General features: G+C 42.6%; 1 protein-coding gene across 3 annotated transcripts; it reads left to right on the forward strand.

The window, feature by feature from the left end:
• The first annotated feature begins 26 nt into the window (after window positions 1-26).
• smek1 (SMEK homolog 1, suppressor of mek1 (Dictyostelium)) lies at window positions 27-24,927 on the forward strand. Of its 3 annotated transcripts, none has more exons than XM_080024644.1 (15): window positions 27-833; window positions 1,374-1,429; window positions 1,527-1,625; window positions 1,727-2,344; window positions 3,496-3,573; window positions 3,660-3,776; window positions 3,979-4,095; window positions 11,294-11,425; window positions 11,585-11,687; window positions 13,429-13,587; window positions 13,686-13,855; window positions 14,222-14,364; window positions 18,083-18,273; window positions 21,147-21,358; window positions 23,743-24,927. In XM_080024644.1, exons 1-15 carry the CDS (start codon window positions 692-694, stop codon window positions 23,854-23,856), a joined length of 2,451 nt encoding a protein of 816 aa, XP_079880770.1. In that variant the 5' UTR covers window positions 27-691; the 3' UTR covers window positions 23,857-24,927. The 3 variants fall into 3 exon arrangements, with proteins under 3 accessions (XP_079880770.1, XP_079880771.1, XP_079880772.1); XM_080024645.1 differs by having other exon boundaries at window positions 14,225-14,364; XM_080024646.1 differs by lacking the exon at window positions 23,743-24,927 and having other exon boundaries at window positions 21,152-21,285.
• Window positions 24,928-25,615: the final 688 nt, after the last annotated feature.

Below are 25,615 nucleotides of genomic sequence, written 5' to 3' on the forward strand. Positions count from 1 at the left end.
GAAACCCCGTACCGCCTCTGGAGGGACCCAAGATGGCGGAATACTCACGGGGGGCAGCTAGCAATTACCTCTGCGAGACGTCCGGAATGAATGACAAATAGCGGCGCGGCTCAAATCCTAACCTCGAAGCAACCACACAACTGCGGATTACGCGCATATATTTTTTTTTTTAGGGGGGATGCGCGGAACCCAGTAAAGGGGAGACCGGTCTCTCCGCGGCCCCCGAGCCAGAACATGGCGGAACAGTCGGGGAAGGAGTAGCAGCTAATTCCCAGCAGCTAGCGTGTTATTGGGACGTAACGGCTCCAGCCTTCGTTTCGGCGGCAAACAGGGGTGGATCGCGATCCGTACGCGCCAAACGATGCTGCCGGTCTATGCTTTTGTATCTGTCTTTGATATCAAAGATATCGTTGCTACATGTTGCGTGTAGCGCAGTTGGCGTGCTAGCTTAGCTTGTCACCTTGCTAACTGGCTAACGGTGCTAACTGGCGTACAGACCCGTAACCAGAGAACTTCTGCCGCGACCCGGAGCCGGTGGTCACGAAGCGGGTCGTCTGAGTCTTAAACGCTGGACGTTACACATATTTGTATTGAGGGCTGCGTCAAAGAGGGCACTGGTCCTTGCCGCGGACAGGTGTCTGGGTAGACATCGAAGGCTGAGGTTGGGACTGCTTAGATCCACCTTGCCAGGATGACGGACACCCGGCGCCGGGTAAAAGTCTACACCCTCAACGAGGACCGGCAGTGGGATGACCGTGGCACCGGCCACGTCTCCTCGGGCTACGTAGAGAGGTTGAAGGGCACCTCTCTGCTGGTGCGAGCAGAGAGTGATGGTAAGTAGGAAAAAAAAAAAAAAGTTTCCTCCATTAGCTTCACGCCATCACATTTGACTCATAATGACATATAATGAAGGTGATTACAATAACATTTAAATACACACAATGATAACTTTACAATAATTTGGACTGTCATTGTCGACATCTTAATAATTTTGTAATAACCTCGTAATAATTACCTCCTATGCAATCCATCGTTATCCATTCCCGTATTATGTATACATATTTATTCATCCTGTAGAGCATATCTATATTCATGTACCCGCAGCCAATACTAGCAACTACACTGTCACTTCTTTTGATTTATTCTGTGCATAGAACACATTGTGTACATACAGTATATTCTTGCATAATTACCTTTTACTTTTTTGACACTCTTAAGCTGTCTAAATGCTAATTGACTGCACAGCAATGCACCAAGTCAAATTCCTTGTATATGAAAATGTACTCGGCCAAAACAGATTTTATGTTCAAGTGCCTCTAGAGCTCCCTCCATGACGTGTCAGTGTGAGGTTCAATATGTTTTGTTTGTTGCAGGTTCCCTACTGCTGGAGTCCAAAATCAACCCAAACACAGCATATCAGAAGCAACAGGTCAGTCCTAGTCAAGGCCCGACATCTCCATGGCTTGAAAGAGGGGCCTTGTATTTAATATATATTTAATTATTTTTTGGGTTGGTTTGTGAAACAGGACACGTTAATAGTGTGGTCGGAGGCTGAGAACTATGATCTGGCACTCAGCTTCCAGGAGAAAGCAGGCTGCGATGAAATTTGGGAGAAAATATGCCAGGTAGGTGTATCTCTGTGCTGTGAATGTGTCCCCCTGTGCCCGTGCTCTGTCAAAACGTTGGTTATTTGCTGCATCACCCTGACCTCGTCCTCCCTGTGCAGGTGCAGGGGAAGGACCCCTCGGTGGACATCACCCAGGATGTGGTGGACGAATCTGAGGAGGAGCGCTTTGACGACATGTCGTCGCCGGGTCTGGAACTGCCGCCCTGCGAGCTGAATCGCCTGGAGGACCTGGCGGAGCTGGTGGCCTCCTCGCTCCCGTCGCCGCTGCGCCGAGAAAAACTGGCGCTGGCTGTGGAGAACGAGGGCTACATTCGCAAGCTCCTGGAGCTCTTCCGCGTGTGCGAGGACCTTGAGAACCGTGAGGGGCTGCACCACCTCTACGAAATAATCAAGGGCATCTTCCTGCTCAACCGCACCGCCCTGTTCGAGGTCATGTTCTCTGAGGAATGCATCATGGACGTGATTGGTTGCCTGGAGTTTGACCCCTCGCTGCCACAACCGCGGTGCCACCGTGAGTTCCTCATGAAAACAGCCCGTTTCAAGGAAGTCATCCCCATCTCGGACCCTGAGCTGCGTCAGAAGATCCACCAGACGTACCGGGTGCAGTACATCCAGGACATGGTGCTGCCCACCCCCTCTGTGTTTGAAGAGAACATGCTGTCCACCCTGCACTCCTTCATCTTCTTCAACAAGGTGGAGATTGTTGGCATGCTTCAGGTGAGATGTAGAATTTATATGCACAGTTGCTCACTTTATACAATATTAAGGAATTAGACTTCTCAACAAAATGTATTTACTTCACAACTGCACACTAATCATAGCCAAAGTAGAACTGCCTGTCTGGAACATGACCTTGAGAATTTTGGTTCATAACTGTCGACTTGGAACTGGATTCACTGTAGAATTGTGAAATGGTTTCAATATTTTTTTGGCAGAATGTGCTTGACTCAGTCTTTGCGCTTGTCCGCTTTAATGGTCATGTGACCTCTGTTTTTATTCTGTGTCAACTCAGCAGTGTTTATGTACTTGCCGTCTCCATAGGGACGGAAGAGTGTTGTGTAAATCGGTTGTGCCGCAGGAAAACTGAAGCTGGCATGCTGTTGACTCATGTGCAACGGGAGATTCTGAAGTCAAACACAGCTGATATGGGCCGCTCTGTTTCCTCACTCACCGCAAGCCGGGACGTTGCATGTGATGATCCAAAATCGAACAATCACAGCTGCACGGTGTTTATTTCAGCAAGGGCCCAGTATACTGGTGTTGTTATTGACAGACATTCTATGTCTGTAAACATACCACATGTGGGGTGTTTTTTTTATTTTATTTTAATTTTGGAAATATTCCCCTCAATGAAAGTATCTCAGACCTTAAATAAATATAACTGATAGACCGTCTGTGTTTAGACAATTCCGATAGTCCCCTGTTCACTTACACGTCAAGTTTGGATGTCATCAGTCTGCCAAGTTACTGAAGTTAATATCCCCAGCATCGTAGATCAAGATGGTTCACTTGAATGTTAAATTAACAGAATTCTGTGGCGGGTTGTCTGCGGCCTGTGTGAGACAAGCTTTTAGAGGTTGTCATAATTCCAGTATATTAGCTTTAAATATCAATTTATTTTTAGTTTGGCAGGGTGTTCAGATTATGCATTTATTTAAAATCTGATGTTGGAGAACAGGAGCAGGTTAGCATTAATGGTGTCATAGAAATAAGGTTCCTATCAACAGTTATTCTAAATATCTAATAAATTACAACTCCAGTGATGCAGTGGTGTACAAGCCCACGCCCCACCTCTCACTGCAGATAAGTAGGACGCTCTAGGATCAATTCCTCATCCTGTGCATTTGACTCTTTGCCCCCCATCTCAGGATGATGAGAAGTTTCTGACGGACCTCTTTGCACAGCTTACAGACGAGGCCACAGAGGACGACAAAAGACATGAGTTGGTATGGCAAAATATTTATCAGAAGTATATAATTATTGATTTGATGTTTATTTTTCCATAGTGCTTATAGTCTGTTTTGCCTTGTAGGTGAACTTTCTAAAGGAATTCTGCGCTTTCTCACAAACATTACAACCTCAAAACAGAGACGCCTTCTTTAAGACGTTGTCAAACATGGGCATTCTGCCTGCACTGGAGGTCATTTTGGTGAGTAAAGTGCCTTTGTCGAAAGACTGTCTTGCTTGTTACTTGGGATGAATCCACACTTTCGGAAGTTCTTTTATTTTCTTTGTTTACACCAATTTTTCCCCCAGACGACAAATACATTCTTATGACCAAAATTGGTCATATTTCTCCCATTCTATGTTACATTCAGTAACACACAAGTGTATGTCGTTTACAACAACAGGGAATGGATGACGTGCAGGTGCGCGTTGCAGCCACAGATATCTTCTCCTATCTGGTGGAGTACAACCCTTCCATGGTACGAGAGTTCGTCATGCAGGAGTCGCAGCAGAATGACGATGTGAGTAAAAACATCCAATCAGGTGGCCTTGGGACATGAGGAAGGGTCCCCGATACTCCATGACTGGAGCTGGGTCGTCTGAACACACATACTAATTTATTCCAAACAATTAGTTTAGTTTTTGCCTGGCAGACACTAAACAGATTAAGTACTTGGTTATCAGGCCGGACAATATTACAATTTATTTCATTGAAAATAGTCATCAGAGACATCAAGCTCTGCTCTGGGACCTCGCATTCACCTGCACTGGGGTACGGTAAGAATACAAGCCAACTCATTGTTACTTCTTCGTTATCAGCCGCAACAAAATATTCAAGGACATATTCTTGGTCTGAGTACTCTTTCACAATGAAGCTGGTGAGTCATTCCATCCCAGGACTCCAGCCTCTGCACTCGCCGCTTGTAATGTGCTGCATTTGTGCCGCTAAAAGTTGCCTAGTAAACTTAAGTTTAGCAGCTGATTCACAAACGATTTTAACTTAACTTCAGCTGGGCTACTTAATGTCATTTATCTCCTAATCAAGATTTTAGTCCAGTGTTATTAATCAATAAAAACCCCATCTATATGGATCAAATGCCTTTGTCGAGCACTGAATTCCTACTTCCTTGTCTTGCTCATTTAATCTGCAGCCCAGCAGCCAACAGCAGGTTTTCATATGAAACAAGCTCATCTGAGCAACGTGTACAATATGGGAATCCGTTATCCACAAAGCTGTGATGGACAACTTGGTTACCTCTATAATCTGTTGCTCTGCTGCGCACTACAACCTGTTTACTTGTGTGAATTTCTGTACATTTATTCAACTGGTCTTCCCTACATCCTAGTTGGTTATTGCTTGTTAAGGGTGGAGATGCACCGATCCACTGTTTTTCAGTTCCGAGCCGATTCAGATACACTACTCACAAAAAGTTAGGGATATTTGGCTTTCGGGTGAAATTTATGGAAAATGTAAAAGGTTTACGCTACAGTGATGTTATATCATGAAAGTAGGGCATTTAAGTCGAAGCATGCAATGGTGATTTCCTCATCTTAAACAATTTATTGAAACAAAAGCCAAAAACTGTGGTGGGTTTACCACAACAAAAAATGTCAATGTCTCAATAACTTGTCATGTGCCCTTGAGCATCAATTACAGCTTGACAACGACATCTCATGCTGTTCACAAGTCGACTTATTGTCTGCTGAGGCATGGACCCCACTCTTCTTGAAGGGCGGCCCTCAGGTCATTGAAGTTCTGGGGCACAGAGTGACGAGCCTCTACACGGCGACTCAGCTGATCCCATAGATTTTCTATGGGATTCAGGTCTGGAGAAAGTGCAGGCCACTCCATTTGAGGTACCCCAGTCTCCAGCAGCCGTTCCCTAATGATGCCCCCTCGATGAGCTGGAGCATTGTCGTCCATGAAGATGAAATGAGGCCTGTGTTGTTCATGCAGGGGCACAATGACTGGATTAATGATGTTATTCAGGTAGTATGGGCTTGTCACTGTACCATTCACGAAGTGTATGGTACATTGGCAGTTCTGTATTGACTTGACACACCTGCCCACACTGTAACACCACCACCACCAAAGGCTCGTCTGGTGACAACAGTGGCTGATGCATAGCACTCTCCTTGACATCTCCAACATTGTTGGCGGCCATAATTTCTGCTCAATGTGAATCAACTTTCATCAGAGAACAGCACTGAGGCCACTGGTCCCTCGTCCAGCGTCAATGCTCCCTGGCCCGTGCAAGACGATGATGCCTGTGCCTGGTGGTGTGGTCAGGTACCCTTGCAGGTGGTCTAGCACGCAGACCACACAGTTGATGTAAATGGTTTCGAATGGTCTGACGTGACACTTGGGTGCCTCTCACCTCCCTTAAATGTGCCCAAAGTTGATTGGCATTCATCATCCGGTTCCACAGGGCACTGTTCACAATGAAGCGCTCATCAGTGCGGGATGTGGCCAAAGGGCGTTCACTTCTATGCCTTTCTGTGACTCTTCCAGTCTCTCTGTATCTCTGTTGCAACCTGCTGATGACACTCTGTGACACTCTAAGCTCAGTGGCCACTTCCTCTGAGAACATCCTCTTTGAAGCCTCACAATGGTGAGGTACTGTTGATCAATTTTTAGGTGTCGTCTTGGTCTCATTATGTCAAAATGTGAACAGCATGATGAAGAGAACTGTTTAAATACCAATTCTAATTGAACCAGGAAATGTATTGGTCGATTCATGGATCAAACACTTGTTGTGAATTTTGCCGTTCAGCTCCTTCTTAGAGAGCAGCAAGTTGTGCAAAAAGTACTGAAACATTGAACAGTTGGACATTTGCGTTCAAAAGTTTAGAGAAGGTCAAATTAAGTTCACCTGGAAAAAGGTTATAGTGCATTTTAGGTTCATCCTGAAATTTCACCAGAAAGCCGAATATCCCGAACTTTTTGTGAGTAACGTATGTACCGATACTGATTCCGAGGTTACATGTGACTAGTTAACCACACAGCACCTCTTATTAAAAGAGCAGAACTTAGACACAATGCATTAAATGTAAATGCATTCAAGCAATTCATTTAAACTATGTTAAGAAGGCTTCACATACTTCACATTTTACCTTCACATACAAATTGGTAGTGAATATTTGGGGGGGCGGGGAATCAAGTCAAGACCTCAACCTTTGGATCGTTCGTCAACATCGCTGCCGTATTGGAACGGTCATGGGGTAGGGGAAAAAAATAAACTTTTTTCTACTCCATGTAAATCATAAACCCTTCAATATAAAACGACTGATTGAAATCTGTTTAGAAATGTGGTTGCCAGGCTGGCAACCAGGATTGCTGAAAATATGGCTGCCTTTTTTACTCACATTACACCGCGTTCCAAATTATTATGCAAATTATATTTTTCTCTGATTTTCCTAAATAGTCGATGCAAATGACAGTATAATTTTCAGGTCATCAACCGTTAGGGTATAATTCGAATGTTATTGAACAAACATCCCAGTGATAACAGTATTTTTTCAAAAATAAAAAACTCAAAATGCACTGTTCCAAATTATTATGCACAACAGAGTTTCAAAACATTTTATAGGTTATAAAGAACTGAAAATGGCCATTTGTTGAATTTGCAGCATGAGGAGGTCATATTTACTGAAATCAAAAGCTATTTTAATCAAAAACATCTTAACAGGCCAAGTTACATGTTAACATAGGACCCTTCTTTGATATCACCTTCACAATTCTTGCATCCATTGAACTTGTGAGTTTTTGGAGAGTTTCTCCTTGAATTTCTTTGCAGGATGTCAGAATAGCCTCCCAGAGCTGCTGTTTTGATGTGAACTGCCTCCCACCCTCATAGATCTTTTGCTTCAGGATGCTCCGCAGGTTCTCAATAGGGTTGAGGTCAGGGGGGGATGGGGGCCACACCATGAGTTTCTCTCCTTTCATGCACAGTAGCCAATGACACAGAGGTATTCTTTGCAGCATGAGATGGTGCATTGTCATGCACGAAGATGATTTTGCTACGGAAGGCACAGTTCTTCTTTTTGCACCATGGAAGAAAGTGGTCAGTCAGAAACTCTATATACTTTGCCAAGGTCATTTTCACACCTCCAGGGACCCTACAGGGGCCTGTCAGCTCTCTTCCCATGATTCCGGCCCAAAACATGACTCTGCCACCTCCTGCTGACGTCACAGCCTTGTTGGGACATGGTGGCCATCCACCAACCATCCACTACTCCATCCATCTGGACCATCCATGGTTGCACGGCACTCATCAGTAAACAAGACTGTTTGAAAATTTGTCTCTATGTATTCCTGGGCCCACTGCAACCGTTTCTGCTTGTGAGCATTGGTTAGGGGTGGCCCAATAGTAGGTTTATGCACAACTGCAAGCCTCTGGAGGATCCTACACATTGAGGTTCGCGGGACTCCAGAGGCACCAGCAGCTTGAAATACCTGTTTGCTGCTTTGTAATGGCATTTTAGCAGCTGCTCTCTTAATCCAATGAATTCATCTGGCAGAAACCTTCCTCATTATGCTTTTATCTGCACAAACCTGTCTGTGCTCTGAATCAGCCACAAATCTCTTCACAGTACGATGATCACGCTTACGTTTTCGTGAAATATCTAATGTTTTCATACCTTGTCCAAGGCATTGCACTATTGGAGGCTTTTCAGCAGCAGAGAGATCCTTTTTCTTTCCCATATTGCTTGAGACTTGTGGCCTGCTTAATAATGTGGAACGTCCTTCTTAAGTAGTTTTCCTTTCATTGGGCTCACCTGGCAAACAAATTATCACAGGTGTCTGAGATTGATTTCAGTGATCCAAAGAGCCCTGAGACACAAACCATCAATGAGTTTAATTGAAAAACAAAAATTAAATGTTCATGACACTTAAATCCAATTTGCATAATAATTTGGAACGCGGTGTATATTTTGAGTAACTTAGATACTGCATCTGCATTTGCATTTTTTGCATTTAAAAGTAGTGCTTTATCAGATGAGGTCTGAGCCCCAGACAGAGGAATGGGGCATGAGTTTCTCCATGCCCCGTCCCCGTTCCTCCACATAAAAAAAACGAAAAACTGTCAAAACACCCTGTTTTAGTTTTTATTTGGAGGAACTGCTCCAAATGGAACAGCTCCACGACTCTTCGGTTGGGCAATTGGATGATATTGGATCGTGGTGCACAGAGAGCTGTTTGTGTATTAAAACATATTTATGATTCCCCTTATTTATAATTGTAATTTGTAAATCCAATTAGAAAACACAAATTCTTTTTAATTTATTTATTTTTCTCGGGGGACAATGCCCAAATATGAGCAAGGGTCAGAATTTTTTTTCCCCCCTAAATTAACGTCCCTATCTTGCATCATTCGTTTTCCGAGCCCATGAGCACAGCATTGCTTTGGAGCACTTTCAACTGGAGTGGACCCAAACAGTGTCCGCGTCTAACATAATATCAGAAAACGAGTCCACTAGTTAATCGATGGCGGATGGTGTCGTTCTCTCGGACGAAAAAAAAAAATGCTAAAATGGGTCGCCAAACCAAACTCTTCAGATTGGTTTGGAAGATTCATACAAAACACTCAAATCGACGTGGGAAAAAAAGCAACATTTGCCAAAAAATGAGTTCTTTGCATTCCTGACTATTAACCTTGCTCTACTCACTTCAACTGGTGCCTGTGCGTACTTGAAAAAACTCATTTTGTGGTGTGGGTTTTGCGGTTTTCTGTCCCTATTTTTTATGTTCAGAAGTGGTTGCCAAAGGGGGAAACCACCAAGCCCTGCATTATAGTGCTTTTTATCCAGAAAAAATGCAGCTCTCCCATTTACTTGGATTTGTTTACAAGCCTTATGTCTGAATCATGACGTCGTATTTTGAGAACCAACACAGCTGAATGGCTGCTTCAATCAGTGATGGTTTGCCAAACTCCAACTGCCTTTTCCTATTCACACATTGCGCTTAACAGGTTAATTATTTGTCGGGTTGAATTCTCAAGGTGGCAGACCATTAAATTTGTAACATAAAATTGTGGGTTCATGGTCGGCTTGGGCCGATATTAGATAATGTTGAATATTGTAATATTTGCCACCATATGCAATATTTTCACAAAATTGAAATATCGCCCCTCTCGTCCATCCTTCCGTGGGACCACAGGGAGCAACAGACAGAAATATATTTATGATTCCCCTAATTTATAATTCCCCATTGAAATATTATCCCTGTGCATTTTGTAAGCTTCTATCTGTTTTATCCTCTTATTGTAATGCACACTGACTGAGTGGTGAATGGGAGATCCTTTCCGCACACACGTTATGTGAACGCCCACGTACAACTTGTGATCCTACTCCGTGATCCGGCATTGAAGGGTCAGTCTCTCCAAAGAAAACAAATACAGAGTGCTTTTATTGTAGATGTATTTATTGTAATGGAATGAAACCAAAATAACAATGTGCGTAATGGGAACATTTTCTGTCACTGCCCCCCAAATCAACAACGACAATATTGTTTATCGCGATATTTGGGTCGGATTGCATCACAATATAAAATTTGGGATATCGCCCAAGCCTTGTTCATGGACCAGCACAAGCTATGGAATTTGGATCGCTGACGTCAGTCCGATATCCCATGAGTGCATGATGTTAGTAGGCATTTTCGCACCGCAGGAACTTTTTCATAGTTCTAAGAACTTTTGGAGGAACCTCCCTTCCTTGTGTCCTCGCTGCAGGAACCAGGAACAACTATAGTTCTTAGAACACCGTTTTTTGTGGCTTTTTTCTTTAGCTCCCACTTCAGTGCAGGGACTTTGCAGCGCAAGAGGAACCTTCGGTGACGTCAGTGCACAGTGATTGGTCGAACGCATGAGCCAATACAGCACCGGCGACTGGCATATTTAAAAACCTGTATAAAGTTATCTTTATTTCCACACAATTTATTGCCAAAACATTTTAACACTTTAAATAACAAAATGAATAAAATAAAAATGCTCCGCTCCAACCTCTCCACTTCGCCTGTCCACCTCCCTGCCAGCAACACACTGAGGACAATCTGCCCCGGTCGAGTCGCATCGCTCTGGGCGGGGACCATCCATGTACACTCAACGACACAAAAACTATTAAAAAAAAATTAAAAAGAGGAAAAGAAGATTCAGCGACTGGATTGCTTGTTTCTCGCCTCACATTTGTTCTGAAACAGATTTTGGTGGACGGATAAGGTGAAATCGGTGAAAGTTTATGGGTTAAATACAAAACGGAACACGGACCCCGTGCGGAAACCCCATTGGCTTACGGCACTTCAGCGTCCCTACTGGCAGTGCAAATGCAAACAGAAAAAAGCCCTTTAAGGTATTCTGTTCTCGGCGGACCTCCCCAGTTCTTGTTACCCTAAGGGAGTACCCAAAACTGTTTGGTCCAAAAACGCACCCGATATGATATTGGAAAGGATCGGTCCCATCTTTAGTTAAGGGTCCAGGTCGCAATGTATGTCAGTCAATGTTTGATTGCATTGCTTAGGTCTAGTGAATGCCTTTGATACTTGATCGTCTTGATGCAGTTTGGTCATTACATCAGATTATAGTACTGGGCCCTAATCAGATCCAAATCCTGTCGTCCATTATTTGTGATTTTTAAATATTGGCAGGTATAATGTAAAGCATAAGTGGCTGCGATAGTGTTGCTAAGTTTTTATTTTTTATATCTTTTAATGCCACCTTCCAGGACATCCTGTTGATCAACCTGATCATAGAACACATGATCTGCGACACCGACCCGGAGCTGGGTGGAGCGGTGCAGCTGATGGGGCTGCTGCGGACCTTGGTGGACCCAGAGAACATGCTGGCTACGGCTAATGTAAGCTGGCTGCTGGCCTGAATATAGCTTTGGATAGAGCAATATCCAGTGCAGAAACATTTTGGAAACTATATACATGTTATTATTTTAACATTATTACCCCCTACTTTAAAAACTGTTTTTCGATCACTACTAAATTGTTGCTCTGTTTCTCAACAGAAAACGGAGAAGACAGAGTTCTTGAGCTTTTTCTACAAGCACTGTATGCACGTCCTCTCAGCTCCGTTGTTGGCCAACACCACCGAAGAAAAGCCCAGCAAAGGTATGTAAAATCATATGCAATAAACATGACTTGAACACAGACGATGATAATAATAATACATGTTTATATATCACCCTTCATACAAGAAATGCAGCTTGAAGTTTCCTATAAAAAAGGGATGATAAAACAAACAAATTGGAATAATTACAGACCTGCCTACCTGCATGCATTTTGTGTACCAACCACAGAGTTTTTGGTCAAAATACGCTGGTAAGAAATGCCAGCGGAAACATTGCAAAGAATTTTAATTAACGTGAGGTGCATCGGCTAGTTTTCAGCTTAATCGGCCATGACTGATGATCAGACAATCATTGTCAGATATATTTTCAGATTCTGTGCCTGTCAAATTAACACACAAGATACTGCGCTTATGTACTATACTGGTAAAAATGTCCGGTACTCAAACCCAATACCAACGTAATGTAACACAGTTGCATAGTTGATGCTCAAAAAAGAGCGAAAGAAAGAAAATGTCGGCTGTTTGGAGGTACTTCAAGGTAAACAAAGAAGATGAGAAATTATTTATCGCCTGACAATATTCCAACATTGTACAGACTGCGTTTCAACCGCTGTCACAGCTGTCCACTCATGATGAAAAGTTTGATTCTTTTTCGAGACTCTGTTCTTGACGAGTCACTTTGTAAAACACGTCATTCGAATTTATGTAGTTGGTTTAATGCGCGGTGAGGGAAGGAAGACTTCCAGTGAAAGAAAGTGAGAAGAGTCGACCATTTATTAAAATTTTTTGTAATGATTGCAATTTATTTTGGAATGGCAAGTACCATATAAACATAATAGAAAGGTATATACAATTAAGACACGTTCATTTGAAGTTTAAACTGGACATTTCCATGTTAGTTATACGTTGTGTCCAGTTACAGGTTGAATTATACTGAAATTTGGTGACAGTCCAATATTATATTTTATTGGAACTCAGTGACCGTTCATGTTGTATTTTGTTTTATTGGAACTCAGGGACAGTTGTGTTCTATAATTGTTCCATAGTGAATAATGCACAATAATAAACACAATGTCAAATCAGAAATCTCACTATTGTAGTGTAGTCCGTATGCAGCTGTCCTATCACGTGAGCGTGATCAGATCACGCAATGTATTTGTCATTGACATAGAGCAGATTGGAAATTGGAATCGACAGGTCAGACTTCAAAAAGAGAGGCAAAAGAAAACTGGCATCGGTGCATCTCTAGTTGACATGGTGTGTGTGGGTGGGTGGGTGGGTGGGTGGGTGGGTGTGTGTGTGTGTGTGTGTGTGTGTGTGTGTGTGTGTGTGTGTGTGTGTGTGTGTGTGTGTGTGTGTGTGTGTGTGTGTGTGTGTGTGTGTGTGTGTGTGTGTGTGTGTGTGTGTGTAAATTGTGTTTTTTGTCATGTATGTCATTGCTGCTGCAACACTGGAATTTCCCTTTGAGAACTTATAAAGTATTTTTATCTTTATCTCCAATCTTATTTAAAGGGGTATACCCTAATGAGATTAATTTGTATACTGTATATAGTTAGCCGTAGTAGCTGGCATATGAGTGGAGTAATTTAGCTGCAGTACTGTAACTCAAATGCTGCTAAGATTCCCTGTTAAACTATTGTGGTACTGAAAATATTTTCCCAGGGTTGGCAGCTTAAATATTCCTCAAATTCAATAGACAGTGCAAGGGTACACTAAATTTAAAATGCTTAAATTCATGAAAGAGTAAAAATACAATTCTTACCATGTCCTCCTTGCCGCCAGATGACTTCCAAACGTCGCAGTTGCTGGCACTGATCTTGGAGCTGCTGACGTTCTGCGTGGAGCACCACACCTACCACATCAAGAACTACATCATAAACAAGGACATCCTCAGGAGAGTGCTGGTGCTCACCGCCTCCCAGCATGCCTTCCTGGCACTATGTAATTCACTGAACCTTTCGATTTGGAGACCTGCAACATGCTTTTTTTTTTAAGGGGTCCTCAGGCGGGTCTAACTTCCTCTCCCTCCATGGTCCCAGGCGCCCTGCGTTTCATGCGAAGGATCATTGGTCTGAAAGACGAGTTCTACAACCGCTACATCATGAGGAACTTCTTGTTTGAACCGGTGGTCAAGGCGTTCCTCAACAATGGCTCGCGCTACAACCTCATGAACTCAGCCATCATCGAGATGTTCGAGTATGTCCGTGTGGTGAGTGTCGCCTGTGAAGAAATTCACTTTATCAACAAACCACCGCAATTTCCAACATGCAGTGGTTTTATTTACTGTTGATTTCATTGTTTAACGGACTTTGAACTTATCGGTTCAGAGATTCATGCTTAACAAGTTTGGTGTGATCTCTCCTCTCTTCCATTTCTTTGCCTGCTATTTGTGGGTGTTTCTTTTCTGTGCTTCCACCTCCCCCCTTTGTTCTTTCTCCTCTTCTGTCTCGAACCTGGTCTTGTATCCATTTCCGCCTCTTCTAAATTCAACCTCCTCACCCACGACGGGTTCCTCTGGCTTTCTGGCCTCTCTTGTCTTTCTATCTCTCTCCCTCCCCCCTCCCATTGCTCCCAGGAGGATGTGAAGTCTCTCACAGCTCACATAGTAGAGAATTATTGGAAAGCTCTGGAAGACGTGGATTACGTCCAGACGTTCAAGGGCCTGAAGCTGCGGTATGAGCAGCAGCGAGAACGGCAGGACAATCCCAAACTGGACAGGTGAGGAAAGCGCCTGATGGCACTAACAGCGTTTGTGGTGCAATGAGATGATTGTAGCTGCTGCAGCTCGGGGCAGTCGCACCCTGCAGCTTATGGGGGCTGAGGCCAGATCTAGGCAGCGGTTTTTTTTGTGTGAAGATGAAGTAGTATACATTCACTTTGTGGGATTGTTGCTTTATAGTAGATAGTAAAGACCATCGGCCTGTTGGTGCAGTTGATGGGATAACTTGGACCATTGCACAAATTTGTTAATTGCCAACATAATACAGTGACATAGTAATGCAGGATCCTGTATCAGAAGTGATGTCTAGTTCTTGTTGTCAGAGCAGCTGGGTCCCGCAGTTTTTTAGAGAAAGCTTTGTTAGATATTTTGAAAGTGCTTGATTTAAATGTTGAACAATTTTTATTTCTGGTAGCTGAAATTGATACTTGCTGTATTTTCTATAGTGATCCGTTGGTTCAAGATCCTATTTTGCCTCTACTATATCCAAAATCCTGATATGGTTTCCAATAAAAGTACATAAAATTGATAGCTGGCACTTACAGCCAAGCTCATTTCCTCTGGCATTCTGTTCCAGTGCAAGTGCCAGTGGTTCATAGTATTAATGGGTTAATGATGTAGCTTTAGACTGGGTATGGAAATCTGATATTTTATGGTGTTTGTTTTATGGTGATTGTATTGCGGTGATGCTGTTGACGATCAAATTATTATTTGGCATAGATGCCAAATTTTGATTGCAAAACTGTTTTCCACACACGTCTGAAATATACTTGTGGTGGTAGCCGAGGGGGTTACTGACACCAATTACAACAGCATCACTTCCGACACGTATTACAGTTTTCAGAGTTCCTGTGGAACACAGCATCACTTCCTGCTGTCTCTCGACACGATACAAACCTGGAGCACTTTTTAATCCACCTGAACCAGAGAGTGTGGGGCAGCAGCCTTTACCAATGATGGCCTGTAAAATATCCACTGTGTCTGTGTCTTCTACCTCAGCTTGGGCTGATATTCGATAATATCTAACATCACAATATTTGCCATATTTGTATGGGAGTACAAATGTACAGAGCCCCTTAGGGGCATGGGTGAGGGAAAATTGATGGGAGATTCATGCAATTTACTTTCTTCCCCTCATAGTAACTTAGTAAAGGATTTATTGCGTTATCCCCCATTGTTTTGTTGGTGGTGTGAGATTTCTCTTTTTTTTCTGCTCAGTTACTGTTAGAGAAAAAAATAAATGGCATGAATCTTTTGTCATTTTTTTACCTTACATATGTCCCATAAGGGGTTCCGTACAAATGAATAATACACGTATGGGGGGGATAAAAGAAAACTTATGTTCAGCCCAAAAGTCAGTCTCACTGACTTGTATGATCGCTCGGCTTGTCAGCCATCTCTTTGTGTGTTCTTCTCCAGCTCTGAAGGGTAGTGCTCCGTCTTCTTTGTCTTCAACAGTTATTGCGTATACACCGATAAGCCACAACATTAAAACCACTGACAGGTGAAGTGAATAACATTGATCTTCTTGTTCCAATGGCACCTGTCAAGGTGTGGGAAATATTAGGCAGCAAGTAAACAGTCAGTTCTTGAAGATGATGTGCTGAAAGCAGGAACAATGGGCAAGCGTAAGGATCTGAGGGACTTTGAAAAGGGCCAAATTGTGATGGCTAGATGACTGGGTCAGAGCATCTCCAAAACGGCAGGTCTTGTCCGGTGTTTCTGGTATGCAGTGGTTAGTATCTAATACGGAGGCCACGGTAAGGAATATTTCCCACCGGTTAATAAACTTGTGACAACACAGGTGTTACATTTTACAACGGGGGGGGGGTGTACGGGATGGCCGGAGTGTCCCTGTTATGCACAGGCGCAAATTACGAATGAAGGGAGAGAGGTCCCGATCTATACCTGATCTAAGGTCTCTATAACCTTCTCTCTTCTCCTCCTGTGATAAGCAGACTGTGTTGTTTGGCGAGTCCAACTAAGTATTGATAACACGCTTAGTATTTTACTAACTAATAATTACATTTATTTGATGAACGTTGGCGCTTATACGCAAAAATGAACTAAATGGGTTTTATTTCTATTAAAAAACAAAAACGACAGTGGGAGCGGTGGGCAAGTAATGTAATCGGTGTATGCCTGAACACCGTGTAATACCGATGACAAAGTTAAAAGAAAGTTAATGTTGGCTGTATAGAAAGGTTTCAGAACACACAGAGCATCGCAGCTTGCTGCATATGGGGCTGTGTAGAGTGTCCATGCTGAATCAAGTCCACCTTCAAAAGCACCTACAATGAGCATGTGAGCGTCAGAACTGGACCATGGAGCAATGGAAGAAGGTGGCCTGGTGTGATCAATCACATCTTTTACATCAAGTGAATGGTCAGGTGCGTGTGTGGTGTTTATCTGGGGAAGAGATGGAACCAGGATGCACTATGGGAAGAACGCAAGCTGGCGGAGGCAGTGTGATGCTCTGGGCAATGTTCTCCTGGGAAACCTTGGGTCTTTGCATTTATATAGTTACTTTGACACTTACCACCTACCTAAACATTGTTGCAGACCAATTACCTCCCTTCATGGCAATGGTATTCCCAGATGGCAGTGGCCTATTTCAACAGGATAATGCACGCTGCCACACTGCAAAAATTGTTCAGGTTTGGGTTGAGGAACATGACAAAAGAGTTCAAGGTGTTGACTTGGTCTCCAAATTCCCCAGATCTCAATCTAACCGAGCATCTGTGGGATGTGCTGGAACAACAAGCCCGATCCATGGAGGCCCCACCTTGGAATTTACAGGACTGAAAGGATCTGCTGCTAACATCTTGGTGCCAGATACCACAGGACACCTTCAGAGGTCTTGTGGAGTCCATGCCTCGACGGGTCAGAGCTGTTTTGGCTGCACAGGGGGGGACCTACGCAATATGAGGCAGGTGGTTTGTGTTGTGGCTGGTCAGGGTATAATGTAACGATAGTATAGCGGCATATGAGCACCTAAGTGTAGGAAAAACCCTGCCCTGCTTTGACCGCGATACTCACGCATATCAACCAGTTCACGCGCCGTACCTCATATTGCTCATGCTGTTTTATTGTAATCGAATGAAACCAAAAACAAAGCGTTGTGTGTAAGACAACAGCCGTGATATTTGGGCGAGATTGCGTTGCAATATGAAATTTTGACTATCGCCCAAGCCTACTTCCAACCTAGTACCAGAAAAGGTCTCTCTCTGTTTCTCTGCAGAGCATGTGCGATTGTCAGTAGACTTTTCTCACGAAGGAACCAGTATGGGAGGGGTAGATAGAGCAAGGGGAGATGGCGGATGGTGTCGTTCTCTTGGACGTATTAAAAAAAAATGCCAAAATGTGTCGCAAAATATACTTTTGCGGCCATTAATATACATGCCGGTCCACCCAAGTAAAGTCTATATGTAGGTAACCCTGTACTAGACAAGTTTTGTACAGAGGAGTAATTGTCTTTTCAAATTATTTTGTCAAAGGGGATTTTTCTATTCTATTTTTAATTTTAGCCAGCCACTTTTGACCCGGTTACCTACTTCCATTATAAAAATAAAAGGTTGGTATTAAAAAAAAGGAATGTTTTTATCCAGTATCAAACTCAAAGTAAAATTTTGAAATGACAAACCTAATTCTAATATACATACATTACTTTGTTGATTGTAAAGGCCTTTGAACTAACCTTGACTGGTCGTCCTCTAGCATGCGCTCCATCTTGAGGAACCACCGCTTTCGACGGGACGCACGGACACTGGAGGACGAGGAGGAGATGTGGTTCAACACGGATGAAGACGACCTGGAGGACGGTGAGGCGGTGGTCCCACCCTCTGACAAGATGAAGAGCGAGGAAGACCTCATGGACCCTATCAGCAAGTTCATGGAGAGAAAGAAATGTACGTACAAGGGCAGCAAGCTGCTCAAACTAATTTGTAATATATTCAAAGGACTAATGGTGTGGTGGGCTAGTTTTTCTTCCCGTTGAATATAGTATGGGCCAAAGACAGTTAGGCTGGTGCGGTGGTGTCCAGTCCAATTTACGATGAACTTTCTGAAGACCTAATAATGTTAAATGCCAAATAATGTCCTTCTTTTTGGAAAATGAGTAATTTCCAATACTCTCAGGCTGTAGTGAACAGCGAGCGGTCAAACCTGTTTTGTCCAGACAGAAACTGTTTGACGGAAGTGCATCAGTGTCCTTCCGGCCAAATGCTCTCACAGCAACTTGTTGGATCATCCAGATCAGAGCAGCAGCGTGGAACCCGCAGACCTCTTTGACCTTTGCTAAGGCGAGTTGGCCATCATAGACACTTGAGAAAAACAAACAAATAGGGATGCACCGATTTATTGGCTGTACCTCGGTATCAGCTGATATTAGCCTTGACTGACATCGGCCTATCGGCAAATAAGATGTCATTCACTTATGGCACTGGCCGATGTTTATCCAGTGTTTCCCACACATAGACTTTACTTGGGCGGGCCCGTCCAGATATATTAACTAAAAAAGTAAAGTATGAATATTTATTTATTTATTTATTTATTTATTTATTTATTGCTCTAAAGTATATTTGGCGACCCATTTTAGAAGTGTGTGTGTGTGTGTGTGTGTGTGTGTGTGTGTGTGTGTGTGTGTGTGTGTGTGTGTGTGTGTGTGTGTGTGTGTGTGTGTGTGTGTGTGTGTGTGTGTGTGTGTGTGTGTGTGTGTGTATATATATATACTTTTTTTTTTTTTTTTTTTTTTTTTTTATCCGTCCGAGAGAACGATGCCACCCGCGATCAATTTAAGAAGACGCCAACACAGCTCTCTGCGGCACTCGGAAAACTAAGTGATGCTACATTTTGGGTAACTCGGAAAACATCGGTTTTCAGCCAAATTGTTATTTTAAACGTTGTATCTGTACCAGAATTTGCATCCCTCCAAATAAGCAGAGAAAAGCAATGCCGTTAATGATCTTCATGATCACCTCATGAACTTTACTTATATAACATATACTATAATGTAGGTTTTACAGGAAGTTGTCAGGTTTTCTGCCTGCAAATTGGAAGCTGGAGCTAAACCATCCCTAGCAGAGAGACAGACACAGAAAGGTTGAGAAGTTAAACACAGTTTAATAATGTTTTTAAGTGATGTGTTCCATTTGTGCTTTAATGTGATGAGTTAAAATGAAGGCCATATTATGCCTTAAGTTTTTTTGCGGAAAATACCACTCAGATTATGCGTTCTATGCCTCTAAAACCCTCCTTTTCCTGATGCTTCGTTTCAGTGTGTGTTGATTTAAATGAAAATGAGCTGCTGCTCCCAATGGACCACTCCAGAACTGTTTGTGGCTTACTCTCAGGGCGTTTTTTGTTTCATTCTCTTAGGAAGCAAAATAAAATATATAAAATAAATACATCTATAATAAAAACACACTTTTTTCAAATAGTTTTTGTCAGTCCAGACCGCCATCACCGCTACCGCCTAGGCTAGGATGATTGTGCAAAATTCCAATTGGAGATCGTTGGGATCTCCAGTTGACGATTTTATTGGGACGGGGATGCGCGCACATAGAACGTAATGTAATGTGCCAAATGCGGTCTCCCCATTACAGAAGTGCAGGATTTGCTTTTAGAAAAGAAAAGAAAAGAAATAGATCTGAAATAAAAACACTGGCATGGGAGTCCTGAAATGGAGCACGTGCACCACTGTCTGGAGAGATTTGCATTGAGAGCAGGGAAGTGAGATCTGATCACAAGTGGTTACTGGACAGCTCAGAGCGGCAAGGGCGAGAGCCTCCACCCCCTCCCTCCCTCTCTGCGCTGGTTTCAGAATACGGTATTCTGCATTTAGACCATTTCAATGCTTGGATTTTTCCTGCGGGTAAACATTTTTCTTTTTTAATTGTCTGAGTTCTGGCCAAGCCTATTACCGCCAAACCTTTTTTTTATTTTTATTTTTTAATTTTTTATTTAATTTTTTATTTTTTTAGAAAGGTAAGTACGGGAGATTTACGGGTAAATAATTAAATGGGAGGACAGCAGGAGAGAAGGGTAAAATACGGGAAAATCCCGTAAAAACCGGGAGGGTTGACTGGTATGCCTCAAACACCAAAAGAAACGCACAGCACAATTATTTTTTGAAAAGCTTACATTTCCCTCGTCTGCAGTTTTTTCACACAGTTGATATTAATTCCTCATACTTTTAAAAGATTTGTGCTGGTCTATGCGGCCAAAAACAGAGCAGTTCCTATGCTTAGCTCTTAGCTTAGCGTCGACATAATGCTAAGGGGTCTGGTGGCGCTTGGTGGTTCTCAAGACGTGGGTGGAATCACTCAGATGGGGGGGTGGTTCTAATTTTAATGAAGCCCCAAGTGACGTAGGAAGGAGACACATCTGAACGGCTTGTTAAGTCACAACAGCGGACAACAGCTGCTCACAAAAAACTGACTGGGTTGTCTCATTTCACAGTTTGTGTCAGTAGGCCCATCGGAGACCGAAATGTATGTGCACAAGCACTGAAAAAGTGATGTTTTCATAATAGGTCCTCTTTAGAGACGTGTTTAGCTTCAGTTAGTTCTACTAAGCATGCTGTAGAGAGTTATTTGAGTGCAAGGGGATGTGTTTTTATTGGTTTGGTTCATTAAACAGCTAGTTTTCCCTATATAAGAGTCAATCCTAAATGGCAATCTAATTTCTCAAGTGTCCAGAAGTGAAGTTGGATGAAGTGTAAAATTGTTTGGCTTGAAATGTATTATGACCTCAGCAGTCACGTGTCCCTTTCTGCTCCCAGTGAAGGACTCGGAGGACAAAGAAGTTCTGGGAAAGTCCAGCTTGTCGGGAAGACAGAGTCCCAGCTTCAAGCTCTCCTTTTCCGGCTCCACCAAGAGCTCCCTGTCCAGCCCGCCTTCCTCCGCCTCGTTGAACCCCGGCTCTCCAGGGTCCCCAGGTTCACCGGGCTCAGGGGCACGGAGTTCGCCCCCCACCACAGCCGTCACCACAAAAGTAGGTACCTGTTTTCTGAAAGGGTGACTTGTGACTTATTGGCTTCATTGTGGGGATGGTAGCTCAGGCGGTAGAGCTGGTGGTCTAGTAATCTAAAGGTTGCTGGTTCGATCCCAGGCTCCTCCTGCTAGCATGCTGTAGTGTCCTTGAGAAAGACACTTAACCCCTAAGTCGTAAGTCGCTTTGGATAAAAGCGTCTGCTAAATGACTAAATGTAATTTCAAAATCTTTGCGTAGTGATTAATCTAAGGTATATATTAAAACCCAAACCTTTTTTATTTATTGTTATTTAGTCATAGTTATGTTCAATGTTATTTATTGCTCCTTAAGTCAGTTTCCCTTAATGATAGCCCTAATAAGCTTATGTTGCTTTTTGACCTCTTGTTCATAACCTCTTGTTATGATTATGCCAAGCATTTTACCTTTTTATGTAATGCTTTATAAACAATAGTCTTGCATCCAATAAGTTTTTTATTTTTTATTTTAATTTTTTTAACCGTGGCCCTATTAAAATGTCTCCATTAACTAAAGTCGCTGAAATATTTAAATTTACATTGGAGCTCCACAACTAGCGTTGTGCAATCTGTCTGTCTGTCTGTATCAATCTGTCTCCATGTTGAATGTACTGCACTCAGGTAAACAGTTCTGTAAGCAATTCATAAAGCAATGCTTTTTCAAGTAATGGTTATGAGACGACAGGTTAAGATTTGTCTAATTTATTCGCTCTACTAACAAAGACAGTTCATTAAGGATTCCATAGGCCATTCCATAAGTATTGCCTCGGAAAATATGAACAATGAACTGAATGCAGTCTTGCTAGTTACTTCAATTTCTTGTAAAGTGGATTGATAGCTGCTTTATACATTCAACCAAAGATGCTCAGAATGTATGAGGTTGTTATTCAAACAATCTGGTGCTCAGAGATGTAAAATCATTTCTTAAGATAGGTAGATGGATGGATCCTTTTATTCATCCCAGAGGTAAACTGTGGTTTCCCTGAGGAAATGATGATCATGAAGAAAATAAAAAAAAATGGCAATATGCGATAAACTTGAAAATAACTGAAAACACAAAATATATGACCAAAGTAGAATTAATATTATGATGGAGGTGTTTTCACAACATTTAAATTAGGGGTGCGAATTACCTAAGACCTCACAATACAATTTTATAACGATACTTGGGCCATGATACAATGGTATCATGATAATAGGGAGTTTTGCGATACATAAGTACTGCGATTAAATTTGTTGCGATATATCATTTTTTTTCAATAAAAAATCGAATCTAACAGGACAATTACAATTGAAGTCATACCTCTAAGTGCCAAAATGACACCTGGAAATGAACTGAAAACCTTTTTTTTTTTTTTTTTTAATTTGATCCGGTTGTACTGAATTTAGATTGTGGCAATTTGTCAAGCTTTTAAGAGTAGGAGTGCTGCTCTAATATCAGGTTGACTCACTCTGTCACATCCTCCGTGTGACGAGGAAACACTTCTCCTAACATACCAGGCTTTCAGCACAGACTGAACAGTATTAACCTCACACATAGATTGTGTGACATAAAATCCAACAGAGAAGTATTTTCATAAATAAATGTTAAATAATAAAAATTAAAAAAAGTAACTGTTTTCAAAGATTCCTCGACTTTCTCTCTCACGTCTTCATCCAGGTTTGCTATAGCAGTGTCTGTGAAGAAGCCACATGAAGAAATGGAATACGGCGGTTCCATAGTTTTAATCATGTTACCGAATCCTTGGTTCTCAACAAGGTGATGTGGACGTAGGTCCTTGCAGATGAAGCTGGCGGTCGATGTCGTAATCGTTTTGGCTTTACGAGTTGCTTGAAGTTTTGTCTGATAAAGACTCTCCAACTTAGGGGATTTGATGCCGCGTGAGACGCAAATGAAGATTGGTATTATTGCCAGAGTATTTTCGTTTTATGCTACAATCTTTGCAATCAGCGTAGTCCATGTTGAGCTAATTTTCCCATGAACGCTGCGAAATCCAAAGTGGGCCCACGCTTTCAAGTTGAAAGACCACGGAGTGTCTCTTATTTTAATTTTATTTTAATTTTTTTAATGAATTCTCTCCGTCAGCCAACTTCCATTCTGTCAGGGCGCAGTTTTAACACTCGCCCCCTACAGGATTTTGGCAGCAATGCACTTTTGCGTAACTATAAATTCACTCCAACTCCTACCAATACTTGAGACCCCGTATTGTGATACATTTTAGGATCATACTGTCATTCATTTTGACCTCCAAATTTGTAGCAAGTTAATGTGATGCAACTGAAAGGGCATTAAGAGATAAGTGACCTAGCGGAATGCCTGGGCAGCTTGTCAGTGGCTACAACTGAACTCATTGTGTTTGTCTGCTCCAGGGGGGCCTGGTGGGACTAGTGGACTATCCCGACGATGACGAGGAGGACGAAGAGGACACAGAGAGTAAAGAGGATCCGCTTCCCCCTTCCAAGAAGTCCAAACTCAGCTCCTAAAGGAGCGCCGGTGTCCCAGCTCTCGCACTGCTCACTGGACTTTTAAAGCCAATTGACTTGGAACAGGAATGATCAAACTTGTAAAACAAAGTGAAGGGGGGCGGGGGGCCCTCGACGAGGAGTGGACTTCTAATGGACCGGAAGCATCCTCAAACCAATCCAATGTAAACAAGTGCCAACCAGTAGAGCAAGCGAGGGGCCGAGCCAGAAGTGAAAAGGACGAGAGGAAGCGAGGGGAAACAAACCGATTGGGGGAAAAAGACGATTTAGCGATCGCAGTCCAACAATACTAGACACAATAATTCAGTAAACTGGAGGAAAAGACCACACAGACACACACACACACACACACACACACACACACACACACACACACACACACACACACACACACACACAGACTGAAAGCAGATAGAGCTTGGTGGCTCGGACCATGACCCCCTGCCCCCACTGCACCCCCCCCCCCCACCCCCCAACCCCACTCAGGGAAGGATCACAACGACCCCACCGGTCGCCCATTCAGACCCAGAACCGCCACTCGAAGCCCCCCGCCCTCAAGAATCCAACCTTGTCTCTATTCCTTTCTCTCCTTCTTTCTCCTCTGCTGGGTATTCTGACTCCCTTCTTCTCTCCCTCACCGCCCTCCCTCTCTTTCTCCATATTACGTTGTTGTTGTTTTTTTTTTTTTTTTTGTTTTTTTGTTTTTTTTAAGTTTATAGGACCAGACAGGAGACGGCACAGGGCGAAAGAGCCGTCGTCGTTTGATGTCATCTGTGTCGTTATCGTCGTCGCTCAGCGGACGTTCTCTCTAAAGAGAAAAAAAGCCAGCAGTTTCGTTTTTCTCTCTTTCGTTCTGTTTGACACTCTCCTGTTTTTTGTAAACGACAACAAAAAAAAAGACCTGCCTTTAAATGTTCAGGACATTTTCTGTCGCACTTGAACAGGTTTTTAAAGACCTCAGTAGGTGAGCTAGTTTTACCCTTTTTTGCCCTTTGAAACTGCAGATTTTTTGGAGAATTTGTAATCCCGTCTTGATTAAAGATTGAGTGGAATCATGGATGTGATCAATTTTGTCATATCTTCTCATTTTTCTTTTCTTTTACATGAGTGTACACTTAGTTGTTAAGAATATTTGGGACCATTAAAAATGATCTTTGCTGTAAGATGTCCTGCTACACTTTGTTCTGGTAACTGAAGTGATTATTTTCTTATGTGCTGCCAAACAAGCTCATTTTCTAATGTACTGGAATACAATTTGAACATTTGTAGTGATCCCAAAAGGCTGGTTTCTGCATGGTTCTGCACGCATAGTGATCCAGAATGTATTTTGTTTGTGAAAACACAACCTTAGAGCGCTCTCATTGTCTGCTTAACACCGTGTGGAAACAAGTCTTTAGTGCAACTCTGTGGCCTACAAATGAAGCAAATATTCTTTTTTTTTTTTTCCTTGAAGTTCAGAATCAATGTCTTTTAAATTTGCAGGGTTTGAATCCACAGAAATAGGCCGCTTAATTGTGGAATTCTTTATCACATAAGTGTGTCCTTTTTAGATTTTTTTTTTTGTTTGTTTTTTTTAACTGAAGTTCACAAATTTCCCAAGAAAACGATCAGTTGTTCCTGTTTTACTCCACATGGTGGCACCCTTGTTTTGTACACAGTGGGACCCAAGTTTGGAGCTTTTATTGCCTAAATTGGCCACTTGGGAACATTTGTGCCCGAATGTACACAGTCTGAGACCTTTTATTATAAATGTTGTTTT

Source organism: Zeus faber (assembly GCF_960531495.2).
Source record: "Zeus faber genome assembly, chromosome: 2".
NCBI lineage: Eukaryota > Metazoa > Chordata > Actinopteri > Zeiformes > Zeidae > Zeus > Zeus faber.